At 47.8% G+C, this 24,960-nt stretch overlaps 2 protein-coding genes across 7 annotated transcripts in view; one reads left to right on the forward strand and one right to left on the reverse strand.

Moving 5' to 3' along the window:
* The window catches only part of HABP2 (hyaluronan binding protein 2), a 39,620-nt gene extending 21,621 nt beyond the window's left edge, over positions 1-17,999 (forward strand). For all 3 annotated transcript variants that reach the window (XM_050802691.1, XM_050802692.1, XM_050802690.1), the window contains 11 exons: positions 2,789-2,905; positions 4,390-4,497; positions 5,658-5,774; positions 6,543-6,662; positions 7,154-7,325; positions 9,086-9,183; positions 10,361-10,616; positions 11,695-11,837; positions 12,600-12,734; positions 14,222-14,367; positions 16,626-17,999. In XM_050802691.1, the coding sequence (XP_050658648.1) occupies positions 2,789-2,905; positions 4,390-4,497; positions 5,658-5,774; positions 6,543-6,662; positions 7,154-7,325; positions 9,086-9,183; positions 10,361-10,616; positions 11,695-11,837; positions 12,600-12,734; positions 14,222-14,367; positions 16,626-16,790 (1,577 nt within the window). In that variant the 3' untranslated portion in view covers positions 16,791-17,999. The remainder of the gene's footprint in view (positions 1-2,788; positions 2,906-4,389; positions 4,498-5,657; positions 5,775-6,542; positions 6,663-7,153; positions 7,326-9,085; positions 9,184-10,360; positions 10,617-11,694; positions 11,838-12,599; positions 12,735-14,221; positions 14,368-16,625) is intronic.
* NRAP (nebulin related anchoring protein) overlaps positions 17,217-24,960 on the reverse strand; it is a 76,611-nt gene continuing 68,867 nt past the window's right edge. For all 4 annotated transcript variants that reach the window (XM_050802689.1, XM_050802686.1, XM_050802687.1 and 1 more), the window contains 5 exons: positions 24,023-24,127; positions 20,589-20,696; positions 18,976-19,287; positions 18,064-18,195; positions 17,217-17,478 (listed from right to left, as the gene is read on the reverse strand). In XM_050802689.1, the coding sequence (XP_050658646.1) occupies positions 17,371-17,478; positions 18,064-18,195; positions 18,976-19,287; positions 20,589-20,696; positions 24,023-24,127 (765 nt within the window). In that variant the 3' untranslated portion in view covers positions 17,217-17,370. The remainder of the gene's footprint in view (positions 17,479-18,063; positions 18,196-18,975; positions 19,288-20,588; positions 20,697-24,022; positions 24,128-24,960) is intronic.

Below are 24,960 nucleotides of genomic sequence, written 5' to 3' on the forward strand. Positions count from 1 at the left end.
AAGCATGTCCTAAGGCCAACCCAGAACCAAGGGCAGGGAAACTGACTCAATCTCTTGGTGGGAGAAACTGAAAAGTCGCATTGCAAAGGGTATGGGTACAGGGAGGGGTGGAGAATCAAGGGCTATTTTTGTCGTCAGATTGGCTCATACCAAGGCAGAGTTTCACTGTGGAACTTGAGGGCACCAGGCCTAGACTTGGTCACTTCTAGCTCCCTCACCTCTTCACTGCTCTTTAATCTCCTTCCTTAGCTGGCTTTCATCCCCTACCCAACCTTGACTGGAGGCTTCCTTGAGGACAAGGCCACATCCTACTCTTATTTGTATAACTCTCCACCATTCCCAATGCCATCCTGCACCTGGCATAACACTTGGTCCATTGTAGGTTCACAAGACAAGTTACTTACGCAGACAATAGGATTAAGTGCCAACATAATGGGAAAGACAAAATAAGGTTTAAGCCTGGAAGTGGAGAAACCCTCCCAGATGATGCTCTGATAAAGCACCTTCAAATCACATGGCAGCCCATCCCAAATGGAAAGGATCTTGGTGACTTTCCTTGCATATCCACCGGCTACTTGGCTTCTTCCACCCTGGCTATCTGGGGCCACTGAGCTCTGCTGGCTCTATCCATCTCCACTGAGGCCCACTAGAGAATAGGAAGCCTTTCTTAGCAGGAATATGATTCAAAGCCTATGTATTTTATTTCTTCTTTGGCTTCACTGAGAGGTGAGCAGACCTTGTTAATAGGTCTGGATTCAAGTCAAAATCCTCTAACAGACATTTCATTCATCCCTCGTCACCTGGAAAAGTCACACCGTACCATCTACATTAGAATCTTCCTCATTTCTAAATATCTGCAAAAGAAGTAATTCTTAATGGCCTCGTCAAGATTAGCCGATCTGACTGCCAACCTGTGGGAGAGATGGGAGAAATTACAGAAGCAACCTAAAGGACACTTATCTATAAATGCCTGTTGGAAAAACAAAAATAAACTCTCCAAAGAAAAAGAAATAACTAAGCAATGCAATCATCTCATTACCAAACCCCATTGTCTCTCCTAAATGTCAGTTTGAAATCTTTCATGTCAAACTCAGAAAAACATTTTTTTTCTCACTTTCTCCCTCTCTTTCTCTGCTTTATCACGCTAGATGGAGGAAAACTTTATTTGCTCCAGGAAGACAATGGCCTTATCTTCAACCTGGATCCTCAGCCCTAAAAAGGTGGCCTCCCCTGGGAGCATTTTCATAGTGGGGAAAAGCAGTTCGGGAGAAATAATGAGCAAGCCAAGGGAGTCTTGACTTGACACTGTGATAAATGAGGTGAAACTTTGGCAAGAAACCAGTGTTGGCGTATTCAAAAAAGAAATAAAAAGCTAGTTCCATTTTAATGGGAAATATAAAACAGCCATTGTGCAAAAGTCGATTTTTCAAAAGCCAGAGAGATAAAGACTCTAACAGAATGACTGAGAGACGAGTAAGATAATGTGGTTGATAATCAGGCTTAGGTAAAGTGCCATCCTCCAAGCCATCAGCTGGCTCCGTAGGAGTGCCTTTTCAAGTCAGCTATCTGCATTTGCTCCCGCCTCATTATCATATGCATCTCTGGACAGCTTCCTTGCAGCTTCAACTTGCCGACTTGCCATACTCCCGCCGGCTGGAGAGAGCAAAGTCAACCTGACTTTCTTCAAATCCCAAACTTCCACGGACCTACCAGCCACAGAGCTACCAGGATCTCCCCACAAGGCCCCAGAGAGAAAAGAGCTTGCGTCCAGCTAACCTTACACATACCTGTTTTTTCCCCAATGACCAGTCTAGTGTAAGGTTTACAACCATAGGCAAGATCCATAAACTTTTACAAGGTTATCCTTGGGAAATTCCTAATGGGCAGGCTGGATACTCAATGGGGATGGTGGGACACATTTTCCCAAGGGTAAGTGTGGGAGTATCCGAGGCCATGTAAGGCACCAGTTGAAACAGTTGAGTGCTGCAGTTGAACTAGTGAGATTTAGGGGTTACATGGAGACAAACTGCCATAGTTCATATCCTGCCCTTTAGTAGCTATGTGACCTTGGCCGAGTTACTCAATCTGTCAGCCTCAGGTTTCTCAACTCAGAGTGAATAATACACCTCCTAGATTTTTATGAAAATGAAGTTAGATGGTGCATGTGAAGTGCTTAGCACAGGGCATAGTACATAGTAAAGGCTCAATAAATGTTATCTGTTAAAATGACTCTGTAGATACTGCTTGGGAGTAGTTTGATGCCATGATCAAAAGGAAAATGATGAGTTTTCTTTGATTTCATTCAACTTGGTGACAAATGAAGTCCCATCAAGAAATATTATTCACAGGATAAGCCAACCAGGCACTCAAGTGTATAGTGTAATCTGACCCCGGGCAGACCCCATGTAAGACCCTGTAGATGTCCTAGGTCCCAGTCCTCTTCCTGCTGTTCAAAGATGAGAAAACCAAGACTCGATAATATAGTTGGCTTATCCAAGGTCAAGGGAGTAGAAAGCTGGGACTTGGCTTCTTCTCTTCACTTCCAGTCAGGTGCTCATGACCCTGCTAAATGTCAACACCACCTTGCCTGGTCATAACATCCCCCAAGTGAAAAGATGCAAAGCCTGAGCCCTCCTTTCCACTCCCCTCACTGTGCAGAACTGGAGAGACACATGATTCCTCCTGCAGGACTTTGAATTCTTTGGGGAAAAGGTGTCCAACTAAATAAAATGCTGACCTATTTAAGTAGAATGATTAGGATTTCTTCTGTCCTGTTACCACCGTGCAGACTGGACCCCTGACCAGTATGACTACAGCTACGAGGATTATAATCTGGAAGAGAATACCAGTAGCACACTTACCCACCCTGAGAATCCTGACTGGTACTACACTGAGGACCAAGCCGGTAGGTACCAAATCTCTTTCAGGGACTCTCCTGGGAGAAGGACAGAGGGGAGTGTACATGGAACCACATGCAAGAGCCTCTCTCTCCTCCTCTCTGACCAGCATTGTAAAATAGCTATGGAAGAAATTATGTGGACTGGCTTTTTTTTCTGTTAGATTCATATGCTGTGAGGACTGGGGAGGTTCTTAGAGAACATCTCCCCTACCCTCAAATGGCAGATGAGGTAAGTGAGGCTAAGAGAGGAGCTGACTTGGCCAAGGTCATGCAGCAAGTTAATGCAGCATTGTCCGGGTTTCCTGATGCTGTGAATAGCAGCTGTGTTCAAAATCATTCCCATAGCTTAGATTACAGGTCAGACCCTCAGAATGCAGGAAGTCCATGTCAGCCTTGAGCACCAGACTGTAGCATGTACACATTCAGCTTTGGGACTTTCCTTCCCTCCTGCCTTTGCCAGGACTTTTCCTTCCCCTTCAACTTTTTCTTTCTCCCTTCACTCTTTAGAAGCTTTCCACAGTTGTTAGATTGTGTGTGTGTGTGCATGTGTGTGTGTGTATTCACACACACGTGCTCCTACCACACTTGTTTTTATTTTCGTGGCTTCTTAACCCCAGCAATGGGACAGAAAAGAAAATAAGAAGCTGGGTCCAAGCAATGCCATGTGACTAAACGAGGAGAAGGAATGGAAAGCACTTAGCAGCTGGAATAAAAGCTGTGTAACTGTGCAAAGTGGCCTGGAAGGCAGGGCCAAGATACAGGGCATGGGGGAACATCAGAAGGGACCATCAAAACAAGAGCAGGGCCCAGGGATCCTAGTTCCTGAACCAAAGAACAATGTGTGTGAACAGAAGGATAAAGAATTCCCCAAGGGAAGATCCATTCAGACAACCATGAAAGCCACAGGCACAGATGAAATATGACAAAATCTAACTGAACAAGTAGTTGAAGAAAGATGAAGGCCACTGGGTCATTTCCTCCTCGCCGCCAATTCTTCTGTCACCCTCTTGCCTTTGGTCTTCTCTCCTGATGTTCAGAAAGCTTGCGTTTCATTAGGGGTGGGTTTTCTTTCCCCACTCCTGACCTCCACCCCTGGGCACTGGAAGTAGGGGAGGTCTTCAGGCTTGTGAAATACCTTCAGCATCAGAGACAGACCCTGTGGCACTCCCAGCAAGACTGGGAGGAGAAAAACACTGATGAGGGAAAAGGGGAGTTTCTCAATGAGAAAGGCCCCGTCCAAAGCCAGGCCGAGGGGAGACAGTCGTGGTTCCTTCTCGCCTCTCTTCTCACTAACCTGAATCCCTTTCTCTGGTCAGGTGACTGCAATTTTCCTTGCTGTTTAAGGACAATGTATGTTTTCCTGCTTTCCCCAGTTTCTGGTTTGGTAGTTACTCTCTCATTTGGGGCAGGAGACTGAAATTAGATGAAAAAGTGGGGGGCTTCTCACCTGCCATTCCTTACCGGCATTGCCTTCTTGTCATGTGTCTTAGATCCGTGCCAGCCCAACCCCTGTGAACACGGTGGGGACTGCCTCGTTCACGGGAGGACCTTCACCTGCAGCTGCCTGGCCCCTTTCTCTGGGAATAAGTGTCAGAAAGGTGGGTGCATCATCACTAGATCCACTCTTTCCTCTGAGTTAAACAAGAAGTGGTCCTTTCTGTGTGAGAAATCACTGTGTGATGCCATGGAAAGGATTATAACTGCAAATACTGTATCATGCATAGTGGATTCCTCTGCAGGGTCCCAGGCGGCCTCTCACTGGATCCTCACCCCTGCACTGTGAGATGGAACTAGTACATCCATTCTCCAGATGGGAAGATTGAGGGTGAGAGGGGATAAGAGCTGGACTCTAACCAAGATGTATTCCAAACTCAGGACTTCGTGCTTAGAGTGTTTCGTCTAACTGCAGCAGAGCACTGTTGTCCTCAAATGGGAGAGCAGGGAGGATCTCAGGGCACATGAGACCCAACCCAGTCAGAGAAAGGGAACCCAGAGAGTGAGGGCATTTGATCAAGGTCACACAGCTAGCTAAGTGTAGAGCAGAAATTAGAGCCCTCGTGCCTGACTTCTGGACCATGCTCTTTCATTCTGCCATCCTCACTGTATCTGCTGTTAGTGAACTCTTGTGGGCATAACATGAGGCCGTGGAATAAAGCTTCAAGAATAGGACTCCTAGGGGCTAATTGTACCCCTAGAGAAAATCTGGATTCAGGCTGCTCTAGCAACCATCTTACTTGGTGGAGGGCAAAGGGGGTCTTAGGTGTACATATGGCTTTGTGGTTGACTTCTTCCCTTGGTGCCCTCTTCACTTATTCTTTTCATTTTCAATCCTGCAATTTCTTCAATAAATTTTTCAGGATGGTTGAGAATATCGAGTATAAACACAGTGTCTGGGCTTACTCAACTTCTCAGAAAAGTAACAAAACTGTAAAAGGACTCTGAAGTTAGCTAGAAAATGGAGAGACTAAAATTGCAGCTCTGTTTGTTGAAGGTGTAACAATTATCAAAGTTTTTATTAAGATAGAAAAATTAAGACTATGGGCACGGGAAACAACGTGGGAGACAATCCGCCATGACCCCAAAATTAGACAGAAGCCTTGTCCTGGCATACCCTAGTGTTTCAGGACCACGGACAAGGCTACAAACCCTGTCAGTCACCCCACCCCAAACATCGTATTGTACATGTATCCCTCTAAGGAAAATGTGCCCCAAAGAGTGTCTTATGTTTTGCCCCCACTTCTCTATGGATCTCCTACAGTGCAAAACACATGCAAGGACAACCCATGTGGCCGGGGCCAATGTCTCATTACCCAGAGTCCTCCCTACTACCGCTGTGTCTGCAAACACCCTTACACAGGCCCCAGCTGCTCCCAAGGTAAGTGGTGGAGGCCCCTTCGACGCTAGGCTCTCTGTGCCCTATTTTTTACCTGCACCCTTCTGCAAGGAAGGCCAGATGCACCTCATGTTTTTGTGGCAGGCATCCGAGATGGTCCTTTTCCCTAGGATTTCTAAAGATTAATTATTCCTGGATTGACTCAATTCAGTGGGAGTTGACTGGTCTGTGTCCCTTCCCATCCAAAAAGAATCATCTTGAAACTCACTTCTTCCAGGAAGTAGACCCTGATCTATTCCTGAGGGGGACCAAGTAGGGGAATGAATACATATCGAGTCCCTGCTATGAGGCAGGCATTGTCTCAGGAAACATACGCTCTCTTTTGCATTCTCCAAAAACACCTCAAGGAAGGGTTTTACAGATGAAGAGCCTGAAATGTAGACAGGTGAACTCATTTGCTCATGGCCACATGGGTATCAGCAGGCAGAGCTCTACCTAGCTCTACCTAGCTCAGACGGGGCCCAGCACTGCTCCAACCATGCTTCTTCGTTTTCTTACTGAGTAACCCATCTACTTAAGTTCACTTAGTCTTGGCCTCCAGCCATATTGCTTCATCCACGTTAGCTCATGTTCTTAAGGCTTCTGTGTACATTTACTAGAGTATCAGTGGATCTGTCTTTCCCCTCTGGTGACCCACCTTTCGTGAAAGGATGGACACCAGTAGAATGCCACCAATGTCTCCTTGTCATCTCAGACGTGGGCTGCAACTCCTTCTGAAGAGCGTTCCTGGCCCCATTCCTTTGTTCACAGTGGTTCCTGTGTGCAGGCCAAACCCCTGCCAGAATAGTGGTACCTGCTCCCGGCATAAGCGGAGATCCAAGTTCACCTGTGCCTGTCCTGACCAGTTCAAGGGGAAATTCTGTGAAATAGGTATGGGTCTCTGCCACCACCTCATCAGGGCCACAAGTGAGGCCTCTGGAACCCTTTTCTCTCTGGGTTTTGTTGCCAGAATGTGGTTCAAATCAAGTTTCACAAACTCTACTATTGCCTCAGCCTTCTCACCTAAGGGGATAGGGTGTGTCTGGCTTCTTGTAAAGAAACTAATAAACTGGGGCATAGTGTAGGCAAGTCAAACCACCTGGGCATCCCTAGTCCTTAGCCCACCTTCCATCAGTTCTTGTGTGAGCCAGAATTAAAGAACTAAGCTCCCACACCCTACAACCACTATATTTCATATTTTAAGCAGGATTAAATGTGGGACATTCAACACTTTTTTTTTTTTTCTGAAATTTGTGGTGAAATCCCAGGGCGATAAATATGCAGGTCCAGTTCTCTCACTACTTGACATACCCACCAAGCCCTTTTTGGGAGCAGCACGCCAGTGGCTGTTGGTTCTCACATTGCTACCTGCTCTCTCGGAGGTTCTGATGACTGCTATGTTGGCGATGGCTACTCTTACCGAGGGAAAATGAATAGGACAGTCAACCAGCATGCATGCCTTTACTGGAACTCCCACCTCCTCTTGCAGGAGAATTACAACATGTTTATGGAGGATGCTGAAACCCATGGGATTGGGGAGCACAATTTCTGCAGGTAAGTTACCTTATTCATGCTCAGTTGATTTTGGTCACTTATTTTAAAACAGATCACTGAAACTCATCAGCCTCCTTTCTAGGAAGATTTTCTTACTCAGGATAGACGATGTTATGCTGCCATAGTAAACAACTGCCAAATCTCCCTGGCTCAAATACATCAAAGTCTATTTCCGGGTCGGTCACTGTGGTTCATGCCTGTAATCATAGCACAGGCATATGATTTGGAGGCTGAGGCAGGCAGATTGCTTGAGCCCAAGAGTTCGAGACCAGCCTGGACAAAATGGCAAAGCCCCATCTCTACCAAAAAAAAAAATAGCTGAATGTGGTGGTCAGCCCCTGCAGCCCCAGCTAATCAGGAGGCTGACATGGGAGGATCATCTGAACCCAGGAGGTCGAGGCTGCAGTGAACCACAGCACTCCAGCCTGGGTGACAAAGTGAGACCCTGTCTCAAAAAAAAAAAGAAAAAAAGTCTATTTCTTACCAATGTTCCAACTATCATGTGGGTTGGTAGTGGTGATGGTAGGGGATTCAGCTCCACAGGGTTACTCAAATACTCCGGATTGGCAAGAAGAGACTGGGTTTTTCACTACTTCAGCCTAGAAGGGACACATCCTCTCCCCACACATACTTTGTTGGTCAGAAATAATCACATGAGCCCACATAACTTCCAGGCAGAGACGGAGAAGAGCAAGTGGAATGTCTGTCGAAGGTGATGGTCTCTAACCCAGAGATGTTCAGGCTTTCCCATGTGAGGGTAATGCCACCACTCTCCCTGGTGGTGATCTAGTTTCCTTCTTCCTTTTCTGCTGCCTCCAGGCCGCTCCATTGTCTTCCTGCCACTACCCTTTGTCTAGCCAAGGCCAATGAGTCAGATGAGTTACAGATTAAGGGGAGGAGGTCTTTGTGTGGTTTTGAACTGGCTTCATAAATAAGGATTTTTTTTTCTTTTTTCTTTACTTTTCTTTTTTTTCTTTTGTCACCCAGCCTAGAGTGTAGTGGCACCATCTCAGCTCACTGCAACCTTTGCCTCCCAGGTTCAAGCGATTCTCCAGCCTCAGCCTCCCAAGCAGCTGGGATTACAGGCACACACCACCAGATCTGGCTAATTTTTGTATTTTTAGTAGAGATGGGGTTCACCATCTTGGCCAGCCTGGTCTTGAACTCCTGACCTCATGATCCACCTGCCTTGGCCTCCCAAAGTGCTAGGATTACAAGCATGAGCCACCGCACTTGGCCATGAAGTTTTGTTTTTGTTTTTGTTTTTTCACAAAACACTAGTACCTTCCACTTTAGCTCACCTTGAGCTGTTCCCTTTGTGTAGCTGTCTTTGGGGGTGGCGGGGAGGGGGATCTCTTGGCAGCCTTTCTCAGAGGATTCCCATACACAGAATTCAAAGGCTCAGGCAGAGGAACCCAACTCTCACCATGTTTATGTGATGATTTTACTCTCCTGACGTGGAAAGGTCTTCAACAGGGATCTCATTTCTTTTCCTACGAATAATTTGATACGTCCTGTGGATCTGGCATGAGACTTGGGACTGCTTCCTCGTCCTTGAGATTTTCCTCTGGAAGTCAAGGTTTTGCCAAAAAACTATAAACACCCTTCTGTGCTAAGGTTTTATAACCTGTTGGAGGAATCAAAGAAATGTGGTCCCGGGGGAGCACAAAAGCCTGGCACCTTCTTATGCAAAGGTTCTTTAATAAGATCCAGTGGGTTCACCAAGCCTTGACTCTGAGTTGTTTTGTTTTGTATTTTAGAAACCCAGACGCGGACGAAAAGCCCTGGTGCTTTATCAAAGTTAGCAATGACAAGGTGAAATGGGAATACTGTGATGTCTCAGCCTGCGCAGCCCAAGGTAAAGGTCATGGCTGTTCAGACACCCAGGGGGTGGGGGGATGGAGATTTGTAGGGAGATGTCCCGGGCACCTGGTCCCTCCCTCACCCCATTCTTCCTCCACACTTGCTTTACCAATTCACAGCCCACTGGCAGCCCAACTGCCCAACCGTCTGCACCCACCAGGATGCCAAGCAGGTCTGGATACCTTTGTGGGTTCAGGTCAGGTAGTCCAACCCTAAACTCATGGTTTCTGACTCCAAATCAGTGCCCTCAACAGATATTTACCCATCTCTTGCTGTTTGCCAGCCACTGTGCTGGGCCCTGGGTGTACAATGGTGATCAAACTGGCTGGGCCCCCATAGCCTCTCAGGATACAAAGCATCCAAATTCCAGCCTCACAGTCTTCCTGGCCATCTGCCCTGGCCCCGCTCTGTGCCCACATCTGGAACAATGTGCCCTTTCACCCTGACCAGTGGGATTCCCTCCCTGAGCAGTTTCACATATGCGCCTCTGATCTTATGGTCGCTTCTGTCTATAACGCTCCATCCCATATCTGTTCTTGTGCATATACAACTATTCTTTGAGAACCAACTCAAATATCCCCTTCTCCAGGAAGTCCTCCTTGATTTCTCAAGTAAAATGTTATCTCTGCCTCCTTACAAATCCCAAGGAACTGAACGAGGCACCACCTATACAACATTTACTTCTCTCTCCTTTTGTATCACAGTCATCTGTGCAAAAGTTTTATCTCACCTATTCTAGTTCATCTGAATACCCTCCCCTCTACCCTGAAAAAGCCTCCACAATTGTAATTGTGCACTAATAATGAAAGGCACAGTGATCATGCACACTTATAATTGTGGGGCCTTTGTCAATGTAAATACCCAGTGATGGATTTGTATATTTACATAAACATAATGTATGTGTGTACATGTCAATCTTAGGCGTCACATACTTTGAAATGGAAGAAAAAAATCTGCATTGTTAATTCTACAGACTTGCTTTATGTTGCGCAATGTATTCTACAAATATCAACTGTGCACCTACTGTATGCCCACCCTGTGTGCACCGGTGCAGTCTCTCAGCTCTGGACCCCTGCTCAGCTGCTGGGCTCAGAGTCATACCTCTGCCTGAGCCCTGCTGAGGAACTGGAGGGAGGCTGAATGGCACAATTTGTCTTTCTTGTGTCCCACAGACATTGCCTACCCAGAGGAAATCCCCACTGAGCCATCAACCAAGCTTCTGGGGTTTGACTCCTGCGGAAAGACTGAGATAGCAGAGAGGAAGATCAAGAGAATCTATGGAGGCTTTAAGAGCACGGCGGGCAAGCACCCATGGCAGGCATCCCTCCAGTCCTCGCTGCCTCTGACCGTGTCCATGCCCCAGGGCCACTTCTGTGGAGGGGCGCTGATCCACCCCTGCTGGGTGCTCACTGCTGCCCACTGCACCGAGTAGGTGCTGGCTGGGACAGGGACCAGGGTGGCTTGAGTGCCTGGGGGTGCTCTTCCCTTCCCCTCTGAGCAGCGTCTTGGTAGCTCTGGCAGGATTAGGGGTTCTGATCTGTTCAAGGGCAAAAGAATGGCTCCTGAAAGCCAGAGGGAAAATAGCTACCATATCTGGAATATTTACCGTGGGCACAGCATTTATTAAATGACATTTAATCCTCAAAGCTGTCTGCTGGAGGACAAGCTGAGGAAGGTCAGGGATTTTTATCTGTTTTATTAATTGTGGGATCTCCAGTGTCTTGAGCGTGCCTTCGTACATAGCAAGTGCTGAGGAAATATTTGTGGAGGAAAAGATTGTTATTCCCTTTTTGTAAGTGAGGATCTTGAACCTTGGGATTCTGCCTTTACCTTGCCTAAAGTCGTATGGAAGGTTAAGTGGACAAGTAAGATGGAAATCCCATTCTATCTACTTCTTTGACTTCTTTTGTCCTGCCCTGAACAGAGGAAAGCATGCTCCTCTGTCTGATGCCATCACCAATGACCCTTCTGAGTCAGGTGTCTTCATCCATGCCTCTTGTGTGCCTTAGAGAGGCAAGTAACTTCTGGGGAGCTGAAGAGTCACCCCCTTCTGAGCTCCCTATGCTCATGGTCAAGGCTGGTCCAACAAAGCCTGGGTTTTGGAGGTGGTCACGAAGGTCTTCCAGTTCACCTTGTAGTAAATGATTTCTCTGAGCTTCTAGGAGGTGCTCCCCAAGAGAGGTCAAGCAGGCAGACATTAGCACCTGCCAATGGATTTTAGAAGACTGGTTCAAGATGGCAATGGCTGTTTCTCTGGAAGGCCTAGGGACAATGGGAGGTCTCCCATGAGAAGTGAGTAAAAGTTATAGCTTACATTTGGAGCTTGCTTCTGTTAATAAAAGCACTTCCCTTACATAATCTTATTTGGATCCCACCACAGCAGAGTCCTGTGAGTGAGACAAGGGTTACAGATGAGGAGGCTGAGTCTGCAGAAGGTCAGATTTGCCAAAGGCCACACAGCTGAGCAGAAGCAGAGCCTTCCTGACCATCTCATTTTCCCTTGCAGCATAAAAACCAGACATCTAAAGGTAGTGCTAGGGGACCAGGACCTGAAGAAAGAAGAATTTCACGAGCAGAGCTTTAGGGTGGAGAAGATATTCAAGTACACCCACTACAATGAAAGAGACGAGATTCCCCACAATGATATTGGCAAGTTCCTCTTTCATGGCTCTCCTGAGGGTCTTGTCCTGGGTGGATTTCTCTATGAACGGAAAGCTGAAGTTTGGTTCTAGTAGGTGCTCTTGATTGTTTTTGGTACCTGTGGACCCTGTGAAGTCGGGAACGTGTTCCAGAGCTTTTTAGTTTTTGAGGGTATGTGTAAATGTGGATAATGCGCATATGCTCTTAAACTGAGGGCAAGCTATACTAGGAACATTGTGCTATGGAATGGGCTTGGCCTGGAATCCCGGCTTCCCAACTTTCTCACCAGGAGCCAGCTCACCTCCCTGAGCCCTCTTTTCTTTTCTATGAAATGGAAACACTGATGCACAATCAGGTGACACAATGTGCATGCAGGCATGCCTGGTCCCTAGCCCCTGGCAGGTGCTCCAGTGCAAATGCAATGACATTCCTAGCTACTGGCTGCTCAGTTCTGTACCCCGTTTCCCTTATCGTGAGGATCCCCCCCACCTCTCTCTCCTTCCTCAGTAGCCTTTTTGTCCCTCTAATGGCGTGTTTCTTAAAAAAAATGGATTAAACGTGATTTCAAAGTCAATTATTATTTCTTGACGTGACTCTCGCCCTGAAGTGCTACTCCTTCCCAGGTGGAAGTTCAAAATATGAAATGACCGTGGAAGAAGCTTGTCAGGCATGGCAGGGGTGGTTGGGGCTTTGCTGTGGCCACCTTGAAGCTGGTGCTTCTTTGACAAAGAGGTGACATCACACCCATTTTCTACCTCTCTCTCCACCTAGCATTGCTCAAGTTAAAGCCGGTGGATGGTCACTGTGCTCTGGAATCCAAATACGTGAAGACCGTGTGCTTGCCTGATGGGTCCTTTCCCTCTGGGAGTGAGTGCCACATCTCTGGCTGGGGTGTTACAGAAACAGGTGAGTTGGCCATGCACTCTCCCATGACTTAGGTGAACTACATCAACCAGAGAAGAAAGGCCCAACTCAACTGCCCTTTTGAAGTTGAAATGAGTGTCATATTCAAGATGCATCAACCAAAGAAAGCATCTGCCTCATTGATCAAGATCTGGTTAAATTCCTCCACCTGCAGGGAGCCTTCCCTGATTTTCTCTGATCTCCATATCTGTCCCTGGCCCCTACCCCTAACTACTTGGATTTTACCAAGCATTGACCCTGCATCTATGGAGACCTTTCTCCCTCCCTAGGTAGATTGGAAAGAGGAAAGATCATGGATTTTTGAGTCAGACAGACTAGCATTCAGTTCTTGACTTTGTCATTTGAACAACTGAGTTTTAGTTTCTTAATAATCATACTTACATCCTAGGTTTGCAAGCATGATCACAGGGGATGACAGAATTCTAAAGAGACATTCACTAAGTCAGCCCCTGGAAGATGGGGGTCAGGCCCCATCCATCTCTGTCTGTCTCACAGTACTTTGGTTGGGGTTCTCCACACAGTAGACATTCTATAAAATTGTGTTAAATCCAGCTGTTGATTTGTCTTTAGGATCTGGTCTCATTTTAAAAAGTAACCAAGGATTACTTTCCTCATAGTACTGGCAAGATTATACCCTCTACTAAAAAAAAAATCAGAAGAGTATTTCATGTCTTTCCTGAATACTCCAAATATATTACTCTTCCTTCCCAAATCTTGTCCTTAATAATGAATAGCGAGAATTACTTTAAATAAGTCTGCAGAAATTCCACACATCTGAGCACGTTGAAATGTAATATACAACTTTGAGTCTTTTGAGAAAGATGTCTGGCTAATTGGATTTAGGGTCAGCCAGTAAACTCATTTTACAGCCATTTTCATTGTAGTCCATCTGCACTTGTCAACCTCTATTCTGCTCAATATGGTCTGGTCAGCATGGTGATGTCTCAGATGGGAATCTTTTGGAGGCTTAGGTTAGAATTATTTTGCTTTTCATGAACAGGCCTCTAAGATTTTATGTTCAAAGCCAATGAAATGTTTTGATTTATTTCATTTTCTTTACAGGGGAAAATGCCTGCTCTAGGAAGCAGGTAGCCTACTGCACAGGGCACTTCATCCATCCATCCATCCATCCATCCATCCACTAAGAACTGTGCCAGTCCTTTGGTTAGGCCTTGGGGATTTTAAAATGGTTAGGACAGCATCTATTTCCTCCTGAACCTCATGGCCTAGTTGGGGAAAGAGAGGAGGGAATATACTATCTGGTCCATCTGTCATGACCAGCACAGGATTGTAGGTCTGCACTGGCATGTTGAAGGCTAAAGATGAGGCTTTTCTGCTCATCTCCTGGAACAATTCTTCCTTTCTGAGCTGAGAGTTGGTGGGCTTCTCCATGACAGTGTGGTTTCTGCTGGGGTTGGTGCCACCCTGGTCCCCACAGTAGTACTCTTTTCTCTGCTCCTTCCCCACAGGAAAAGGGTCCCGCCAGCTCCTGGATGCCAAAGTCAAGCTGATCTCCAACACTTTGTGCAACTCCCGGCAACTCTATGATCACATGATTGATGACAGTATGATCTGTGCGGGAAACCTTCAGAAACCTGGGCAAGACACCTGCCAGGTCAGAGACTCCAAGTGGTGCTTGTAGAAGGAGAGACCGGCAGGATGTTTCACTAGGCGGAGGCCCCTTAGAGCCCTGGGCTGGGAGCTGGGTTCAGAGGTTCACCTGTGGTAAAGCTAAGACACAGATGAGCTGTGTCTGCCCCCTGGTCCCCTGGTACATCCTCATCCACATCAACTCAGGATGACTCAGCATAATGACCACAGAGGTCACGTTGCCTGCATTGTCTAATTTAACTCTCACAACACAGTGGTGAAGGTGATATCATGATCACCATTTTACAGATGCTTACAGAAGTTATCTTGGCCTGTAGCAATTGGGTGGCCAGTGGCAGGGCTGGGATTTGAACAATACAGTCTGCAGGACATCAAAGGGGTTTGTGGCCTCAGTGTTGGGCAGCATTTCTGAGAATCCCAGTAAACAGGGAACTGTCCAGAAGATCAGTGGCTAGAAGGAGAAAGAAGAAGGCCTAAAGCTAGAGATTTTACAGTACTATTAACTCATCATGAGGACTCATGTGTGTGTGTGTGTGTGTGTGTGTGTGTGTGTGTGTGTGTTAGCCCTAGAAAACAAAGTATATCTGTAGCCTAGGGCCTTTTGGACCCCAAGTTGCTGAGGCTTGTGACTCAAAGACACTGTTGCAGAAGGAGAAGGTGGTAGCTCCATCAACCAATGCTAAAGTGACTTTGGGCCCTGCCCCAAGTCAAAGCCCATTCCTGATAGTCCCTTTCTCTTTAGGGATCACATCACACAGGGTCCTTTCTAGAATCCCAGGAACAGCTCCATTTAGAATTTTCTGACTGTTGTCCCCATAAACCTTCTAAGTGTCCTGAAAAACAGCATGCCAACATTCAAATCCCAACTCCTTGAGGGAGCCTCCCTGTACAAAGGAACCCACAATGATTTGTTGGCCTTGAACTCACTTTGGGATGGGACATCTAGGTTCCTCTCTCCAGAGTTTGTGGCTCTCCTGTGACTCTCTGTCTCTTCCCAATGAGCCAAGGATGTTCACATACTCAGAGGAGGGGCAGATGGGTGCAATTTGCCCTAAACTCCTTCCCAGAAGATAGTTAAGAAAAGAGCTCACTCAGGCTGGGCGTGGTGGCTCAAGCTGTAATCCCAGCACTTTGGGAGGCTGAGGCGGGCAGATCACCTGAGGTCAGGAGTTCAAGATCAGCCTAGCCAACATGGTGAACCCCGTCTCTACTGAAAGAAAATACAAAAATTAGGTGAATATGGTGGCACATGCCTGTAGTCCCAGCTACTGGGGCTGAGACAGAAGAATCACTTGGACCCAGGAAACGGAGGTTGCAGTGAGTCAAGAGGGTGCCACTGCCCTCCAGCCTGGGCGACAAAACAAGACCCTGTCTCAAAAAAACAAAAACAAACAAAAAACCCTCGTTCAATTCCCTAGCTAATTGAAGGACTTCACTTACAGGCTTTGGAAACAAATAGTTGTGGATTTGAAACCTGTTTCTGTCTCTTACTTTATGACTTTTATCAGTGATGAAAGCAATTCTTCAATCTCGCATGCCTAAGCTATAAAATGGAACAAATCTATCCATAAGATCACAAGGTTGTGGCTAAGTTTAAAAGAGAGAATTCATTTTTTTAAAAACCTGTCCGTTGTAGTGCCTAAGCAGTATTGTTTTCGAGAGCTATCATCTTCAATGTCTTCTTCTCCTCACCATCATCATCCTCGCCACCTTCCATGAGGGTTTAATATGAACCAGGCACTGTTCTATATACTTTACAAATAATTAATCTTCACAAGAACCCTGGGGGATGGGGATCTATTGCTATCTATGGTTTACAAGGTGAGAAACTGAGGCCCAAGGTCACATGCCTGGCAGGTGGTAGGGCCTGGCTTGAAACCCAGGAGATCTAACCCCATAGACCATGCTGAGCACCTAGGCCATGCTGCCTTGGAGTCCCCATCCTCCTCCCCTGTGTGTGCTGAGGGCCCCCAAGAACTCAGTCATAATATCTGCATCACTAAGAGTCGGGAAGTGCAGCCCTGCAGCTCCTCTGTCAAGCCCGCGTGGACTCAGGGATGGAGGGCACTGTTATCTTCTCTCCCTTAGAGTCTTGTATCATGTGAGATGTGGCAAGAGCCTTGTCACCGCTTTCCCGAGAAGCCCACGGAGGCTGGCAAGGGACTCCACCCCATCCCTTCCTGACACCCTCTGGAGAGAGGTGGGGGCGTCTCCAAATGTCTCTGATTCACGAGGATGAGCTTATGCCTCTGTTTCCCTTAGGGTGACTCTGGAGGCCCCCTGACTTGTGAGAAGGATGGCACCTACTACGTCTATGGGATAGTGAGCTGGGGCCTGGAGTGTGGGACGAGGCCAGGGGTCTACACCCAAGTTACCAAATTCCTGAATTGGATCAAAGCCACCATCAAAAGTGAAAGTGGCTTCTAAGGTACTGTCTTCTGGACCTCAGAGCCCACTCTCCTTGGCACCCTGACACCAGGAGGCCTCATGGCCAACAACGGGCACCCCCAGAACCTCCAGGGGACCACGCAGTGGACTGTCCCTACTCTAAGCAGAGACAGCTGCCACCCAGCCTGGGCCTTCCCAGACCAACATTTGCACAATATCACCAGGCTTCTGATGGAATCAACACAACATAGTATGTTTGCTTTCCTCAACCAACTGTGCCTTCTAGAAAATCAGTGCTCACAGAGACTGCCTCCACCACAGGCATCTGCAAATGCAGACTCCAGAATGCCCAGCATCAACGGGAACCACCGTCACATCTTTATTCCTCAGCCCAGACACTCGAGGTACTCAACAGAATCAGCCATCCACGTCTAGGTATCAGAGAGGACCACAAATACGACATTCTCCATTTGCTTTCAGAGTTATTATTTTAATAAAGGCAGATCTGGGATGGGCTGGTGGGCCATTTTTCCAGCTCGTCGAAATCGAAGCCATCTGAAGCATGTCTCTGGTGAGCAAACTTCCTCTCTGGCTTCTCAAGAATCGGGGTGGACACAGCTCACAAAAGCAGGGCCTTCTTCCTCTTGACGTGCAGAATCTCAGTGGCATCTGGGTTCACCTCCCCACTCTGATGATCTCCAGCCTCCACTGCTTCTGCCCTCCGATGCTGACATCAAACATACCCCAAGTTAAAATGAAGCTCCCCCGCCCCCACCCCCGGCCCCGGTTCCCACAGGGCATGCTAAGAAGCCCCGGGAGCATTTAACAGGCTCACCCTCCCCTTCCTTTTCCCCTCTTCTACCCTCCCCGAGAAAAAGGGCCCTCAAGGCAAGAATGAGAAGGAAGCAAAGCCAATCTCTCATTTAGACCTGGCGTCTTTCTTCTGAACAAAGTAGGGTTCAAAATGCAGACTGTCGTATCCAGCGAGTCCCTGACCCTTTCTGCAAATGTAACGAGCAAGCAGTCAGCACAGCCTGGGCTGCCCTGGCCCGGGATTGATGTAGCCCCGGTAGGTTTGCCTCTGCAGAACTAATGGCTGTGACTTCAGAGAAAGCCCTGCAGGAAGTTTAACCTTCGTGTCATCTGCCTGGTCATCTCAGACCCATGAAATTAGGCGCCTTGTTTGAGCTGCATTTCACACTTCTTTAGAGCTAGCTGACCTTTGGCCAAAAATAAACTTTGAAAAGAGACAATGAGTGTGTCTTTCCCCATGGCCTTGCAAGCCAGGGTGGCTGTGCAGCTTGCTACTCACGTAAGCTCCCTGGAGACCCAGGCCCCTTGCGTTGGCCAGTTCCGCGGCCCGCCGAGCCATTTCCACTTTGTAGGAGCCAGGAGGGGTCCAGCCAACACCTCTGGTCAGGTTCAAGTCTGATTTATACTTGACCTTGAGGGTAAGAGGGAAGCAAGAGGAATATGTCAGCAGGGTTTGGAGTGGTTTGACCATCAAGTAAAGAAGATTAAAAAGGCAGTCACAATGAGACTATGTTGTCTGTCATCAGTAAAGCCAGAACAAGGGGAAAAAATTTATCATAAGCAGCGTCTCCCTGGCACAGGGGCCCCAATGCGCTGTGAGTCCAGCCGGCATGTTGCTGTCTCTTGCATCTTCCCATTCAAGTGACAAAAGTTGCAATTGGGAGTGGGTGGGGCAGTGACACCTGCTCCACATACTCTGTGGCCTTAGGGAGGCCACTTCCCTTCTCTGGGCTTCAGTTTCTTCCCAGGGAAAGTGCAAAGGCTGGGTTAATAGCTACTAAGATCCCTTGGAAACAGTTCAGCATAGCCATCAAGAGCTTGGGCCCTCACAGCACACAAAAAGCGGTTGATATCCTAGGTCTGCCACTTATTTGTTATGGGATCTTGAGTAAGTCACTGAACCTCTCTGAGCCTCAGGTTCCTCATCTGTAAAATGAGGCAGTCCTGGGGTTGGCATGAGTGCCAATGGCACGAGGCTTGGAAAGCATTTGACACAGAGCCTGACCCACAGGAGACGCTCAAGAAGTGGTAGTTACTGTTGTTATTCTTTCTGGCACTAAAGCGTTAAGTGTCTTGGATTCTCTCTCAGCCCAGCCCCCCCAAAAGCTAACATGGAACGTGGCATTATGGCCATCTCTTAGGAAGAGGCACCAGAGGAAGGGCCTCAAGGGAGTGGGTGGAGGTGGCTCACATCACTCTGCAGCTGGTGGGCCTTCTGAGCGTGCCTGAGGCCCAGCTGCTCCGGGTCGCAGGTGGGCTGGGGCAGGGGCTGCCTGTAGTGCACGTCGCTGGCCAGCTGCTGGCTCCTCTTGGCCTGAAGGAGGCCGGGCTGGTCTGTGCGGCTGTGAAACTGGGACCGACACTTGGCAAAGTCCTTCTTGTACTCATTGTCACTCTGGAGCCTGCCAACGTTGAGGAAATGCTTCATCCTTGGGTCATCGTCGATGCTGCGATACCCGATCTGCAGGCCTCGGTCCCGCAGGAAAGCCTCTTTGTACCGGAACTGCAAGTCAGAGGAGCAGAGGCAGGTCATGGGTGCCTACCTCCCCCAGGGCCAGCCTCACATATGGGGCCATCCCAGGGGATTCTCAGCAGGGGGCTCAAGAGTAGGTTAAAGGCACAGGCTTTGGATCCAGGTAGACCTATCTGTGTGGCCATGGGCCAGTTACTGAGTTTCTCCGTGAGCCTCAGTTTCCTCATCTGATAAAATTGGAGAATGATCTCCACCCTGTAGGACGCTGAGAGGATTCAATCAGACAGGGGCTGAGCTTCATGTCTGGCATGAGCTCTGGCCCACTAAGTGGTGGCTACTGGTACTGTCACTGTTATCATTGATACTCCAACAGGAAGAGAACTGTGCCCATTCTCACATAGGCCACTCTGCCTTTGATTCTTTCCAGCTTTCAGGGACCTAGTCCAGTGCTCCTCAAACCATCTACAGTGAAGGCTCAGTCCCAATTTGATTTGCTTTTTACATTTCCAATGCATTAAAGACCCATGTATGGTCCTATTGCATGTGGCTAGTATGTAGTAATACCACTTGTATTTGGTAACACCCAACCTGGCCTTCACCCTGTTCAGTGAGATGAGTCCAGTGATCACACGCTTGGATGCTACAATGTCCTAATTGCTAAAAAAAAAATTCAAAAATCACATGCTCTTAATTTCTGTACTTATCAAATTGTGGATCAGCAGGAAACTGTTCCCAAGTGAGACTCCGTCTAGCACTGTGGACACTTGTCTAGTCAATGGTGCCCTCTCTTTCAGAATACCTGCTATGTTCCTGACACCATATATGATTTTGTTTTCATTCCTACATTAATCCAGGAGACAAGATCCCTATTTCATAGATGTAGAAAATTAAGTTCAGAGAATTTGAGCAACTTGCCCAAGACAAACAGCCAATTCCTAAGTGACAGAGCCAGGATTTGAACTTGTCCATCTAGGGCAAAAGCCCTATCTCTTTCTATTCTGCCACGGAGCTTCAGCTAAAAGAAGTCCTTTTATTGCAAATCAACAACCCAAGCACATATTCATGGACCTCTTGGTACTCATCCATCATCTTTTAAGAGTGCCTCTCTAAAAAGAGAGAGAATGGGAATACAGCCCTCCTCGACCACAATTTCTCCCTAAGATGCTAGAAAGTAAAGCCCGTTTTTTTTTTTCTTTCATTTAAAATACAGTACGTGTTCAGTTTTGGTGCAGAGATAATCTTGACAGGTCGTGGTGGTTTGCCTTTCAACAGAACTAGGAAAACCAGAGAAAAACCCATCAGTGACTATGGGAGGGAACATGGGGTCTTACATCACTGGCGATCTCCCTGGATGCCCGGGCAGTCTGGAAGGGGATGGCATCCAGCCTGAAGTCGTAACTGCCAGCCCGGGTCTGCTCCCAGGAGTTTCTGTAGACTTTCTAGATGGAAAAACAAAAGCATGAGTAAGCAGGCAGTCACTCCACTGTCTTCCATGTTGCTGGTACTCAGCAGGAATGGTTCCTAACCTTTGTTGGTTCCCAGGACGGCAGAACCTATAAGCCCATGTCTACCTTGGGGACTCCCTAGCACTGGGATTGGTGAGGTTGGCCGTAAAAGGCTTCAGCTCTAAGTCCCCAACCCACCCATTAGGCCCTGCTCTTGTGAGGCTTGTGATCTTCAAGTATGGCTCATTTGCAACATCCCCTTGGTATCAGAAACCCCCAACCCACTCCTTCCTGTCTTTGCATTCACTTTCCGTGCTTCAGGTTTGCAGCTTCTTGAATTCTGGAAGCTGAATTCAAGCTTCCAGAATCCAGTTTCTTCCCACATGCTGAAAGTGCTGTTCCTTGGGCCTTGGCACTCATGTGTTCGTTAGCTCCACTGACATCCGGAGGGGCCTCAGCCTGGCTTTGATGCCATGCCCTGCACCATCACTATGAGGCATGCTGCATCTCATATACACCCCTGGTGCCTGCACGAAGGGAAGAGCCTTCACCTGAATTAAATTTATTGTCAAGAACCTGACCGAGCACCTGACCCATGTGTTTCATATCTTCCTCTTTCATTTTTTCCCTTTTCAAGTTGTTCTCACACGCCCTCTGGGAGTCTGTAATCATATCCTCTTAGTCCTCAGGTAGACCCACATCACCGATAGAGGCATCAAAATCTTCTGTGCCTTCATGTAGCTAATATTTTTTTTTTTCAAGATAAGGGAATGGCTCTATAAAAGGAGGCATCTGGAGATCCCAGTGGAAGGCTGTTCTTTATTCAGCCACAGAGAAGGGAGACAGCAGGAGAGGCGCATCACCAACAGATGACAAAGTGACAGCCCCAGACCGTGTCGGTTGCTCACACGTTCCACGAGCTACAGCAGGTCAGGGGGCCCTTAAGAACCGTCCTTTTGTCTCCTGGAAATGGAGGTCAAGGCTGGTGCTCTGTTCTACGGGAGATTGGGGGGATTAAGCAAAGGAGGAGTGGCAGATGAAAAGCAAAGTGGCCCACCCCATCCCACAACTGGGCCTGGAACTAGAGAGGACCACAAAGTGCTTGGGCCAAGCATGGCGGATCTCATCATTTCTCTGTACTGCAGATCACACCACCTTCACCTCCATCCTCACCTCTGACTTCCACACTCGATGCCGTAAACTCTGAGCCAAATGTCTACTGTGTTCTAGGCCCTGGAAATGCAGAACCGTTCACTCCTGGGATAATCACCTAACTGAGGAATCACAGAGCCAAAATGATTAGATTTATTGGGTCACCACTGAGTTTAGCAGTTAGGACTGAAAGACATGTAGGAATGTTCAGATGATGACAGACTGATGATCCTCTGTAGCATTCTGCTTTCTGTTTGGGTGGCCCCACAAAGGTTAGAGTAGCAAATAGAGTCAAACCCCGATCACTCTCTCCAAGGGGCACACCATGCCTTCCTAATAAGAACTCCCACACCAGATCTGGGCTGGTTATTGACAGTAAACTTGATGCAACATCAAACTCCAATGTCACCCCACTTTGGTGTCCAATGCACCCCAGCTTCTGAGTCTCTGTAACTCAGGGTCAACTAGAAAGCATGGCCCAGATCGGGGGTCTCCTGAGTGTGTGGGCCCCCTTTCTCTGGGTGACTTCTCCCTGTGTACTATTTGCTTGGTTGTGATCACTTCCTCCCTGAGTTTTTTATTCTGTTGAGGTTTTTGCCTTGCCACTGGGAGTCTTTAGATTCCGTAGGCGCTTTGATTTGGAACCCTGGGCGTTCCTCTTCTTTATCACAGTGGGCACAGTTTTGTCCTCATCCTCACACATTAGAGTCATTTGATTTTTAGTTATTTCGGCTGCCTTACACATCTCAATGGCTTTCTTTGCCCAGGAAGGTCACTTTCCCTCCACATCTTCCTCACAGAGCACTTGATCCAATTGTGCGTATTCTACACGCCCCCGAAGAAGTGCTCTTTCAAAAGAGGTTCATGAGTTATCCATATCCGCATACCCTGGTGGCTAATTTCAGCTCCAGGACGCTGCAGACCGGCGTCCCTTGTGAGAGGGAAGATGCTTCTATCACCAGCCTGGGGTGACTCTCCTCCTGAAGCCGGGCCCCAAATGCACTGGCAGCTTTATCCCACTTTCTACAGCCATGGGTCTCCAATAGTTCCTCAAATGGAGGCCTTGCCTTCCCCCATCCTTGAAGCATTAATGAGATGGATGTTTTGTGCAGGCTCTGCTGAGGGGGAGGTCCTGCTTCCCCAGATGGAGGTCAGCCCACCAGAGCTGCTGTTCTAAAATTATCCCTTGCACATCCTTCAAAAGCATCAAATGGTCATAATAACTCATATTTACAAAGCACCATCGCATTCACTGCATGGGATCCCACAGGGCTTTACAAACGCAACAAACTAATACACACGCTAACTAGAAGGCGCCTCTCGCCAACCCCTGCGAGGCAGCCACCTCTGGGGTGAACGGTAGCAGCTGTTGATCTGCACGGAGCCCCAGGACACAATGGCCAGGCCAGAGAGGGAAGAATGGCCGGACTCTGGGAGGCCCCACGCTGCCCCAGGCCAACACACTCAGCCTGTGTTATTCTGATCTGACAGTGTCTTTTGATTCCGCCGTCTCTCTACCTGTTATCCAAGGATCACAGCTTTGCTGGCCAAGCGGCCGCCTATTCTATTACAACCAGGGGCTTCCAACCCCTGCTAACAACAAGCCCGGGTTTAGGAAACAGTAGCTTGGTTATGCACGCAAAGGGCACATGTCCAAGGGAAACGAGAGCGTTGGAGGCCACAGTCCCATGCACAAAGGAGCGAGCTGCATTCGGATGGGATGGGCTACCATTGCAGCGTCTTTCCAAACTGCGGAGTGAGACAGAGCCACTCCATCTCCAGTGACACTACTCTGAATGGCTACAGAGAGGGGTCCAGGAAACAGAAAGAGCAGGTGTCTACACCCGCTAGGACCAGGGGACCACTCCCCTCATGGTTACCCAGCACATCACCGTGGTCTTTGGAGCCATGCCCAAGTCAGAATTTTAGAGCTGGAAAGAACCTCAGTTTAGCTCAGCCCCATTACCATTTTTCAGATTAAAAAAAATATATATGAAGACCACTGAGGAAAATGACTGAAAGTCATAGAACAGTTTCTCAGTTCAGTGTCCTTTCTGTTCCAAGTCCTCCCTCCTAGAACTTTATAAAAAACAAAAACAAAATCCACATTGGGTACAGATCATTTTACAAAAGTAGGCACACACTCCATGAACCACCAGTTCACTTACATCACTCAGATGCAGCGCATTGAGGCGGGCTCGGGTGAAATCGGGGTGGTCGGGGATCAGGGTGTATCTGTGCAGGGATTCTGCATCTCCGGATCTATACATGCGCTGTGGATAAGATGGGCTTATGGTAAATGGAGAACTGTGTGGGCTGAAACCACAGGGGAAAAGCAACTGACTCCCTTTCCTGCCCCCTCCACCTGAGTGCCCACCGCATAGAACAGAACCCAGTCCTGTCTGTGGACAGTGTCCCTCCAGAACCCACAATTTGATGGAGGATGCCTTTACAGCCAGGGTCAGATGGGGCAGCTGGTTTTAAATAGACTGTTAAAAATATTCATCAAGATCTGCTCCAAATGGGCCACAAACCAACACCATGGTTGGCCATACCTGGGTGTTTTACACAATAGAAGATATGCAGATACTTCAGAGAATCTTTGCAATTGAGCATTGGACATGCTTTTTACTAGTAACAAGATACAGCCTCGGCCGGGCGCGGTGGCTCACACCTATAATCCCAGCACTTTGGGAGGCTGAGGAGGGTGGATCATGAGGTCAGGAGTTCAAGATCAGCATGGCCAACATGGTGAAACCCCGTCTCTACTGAAAACTACAAAAATTAGCCGAGAGTGGTGGCAGGTGCCTGTGGTTCCGGCTATGCGGGAGGCTGAGGCAGAAGAATCGCTTGAACCCGAGAAGTAGAGGTTGCAGTGAGCCATAATCGTGTCACTGCATCTCAGCCTGGGTGACAGGGCGAGACTCTGTCTCAAAAAAAAAAAAAAAGATACAGCCTCAATGCCTTTGTTGTTTAACATTAATGGTAATAATTATAATATGCATAGTTAGTAAGTTCTCTTTGTTATAAAACATCTTAATATATGTTCAAGAAATTAGTATTTTCATAGCCCACCTGGATCACAGGAAGGCACAATTTTAAAACT

Source organism: Macaca thibetana, chromosome 9 (genome assembly GCF_024542745.1).
Source record: "Macaca thibetana thibetana isolate TM-01 chromosome 9, ASM2454274v1, whole genome shotgun sequence".
NCBI classification, from domain to species: domain Eukaryota; kingdom Metazoa; phylum Chordata; class Mammalia; order Primates; family Cercopithecidae; genus Macaca; species Macaca thibetana.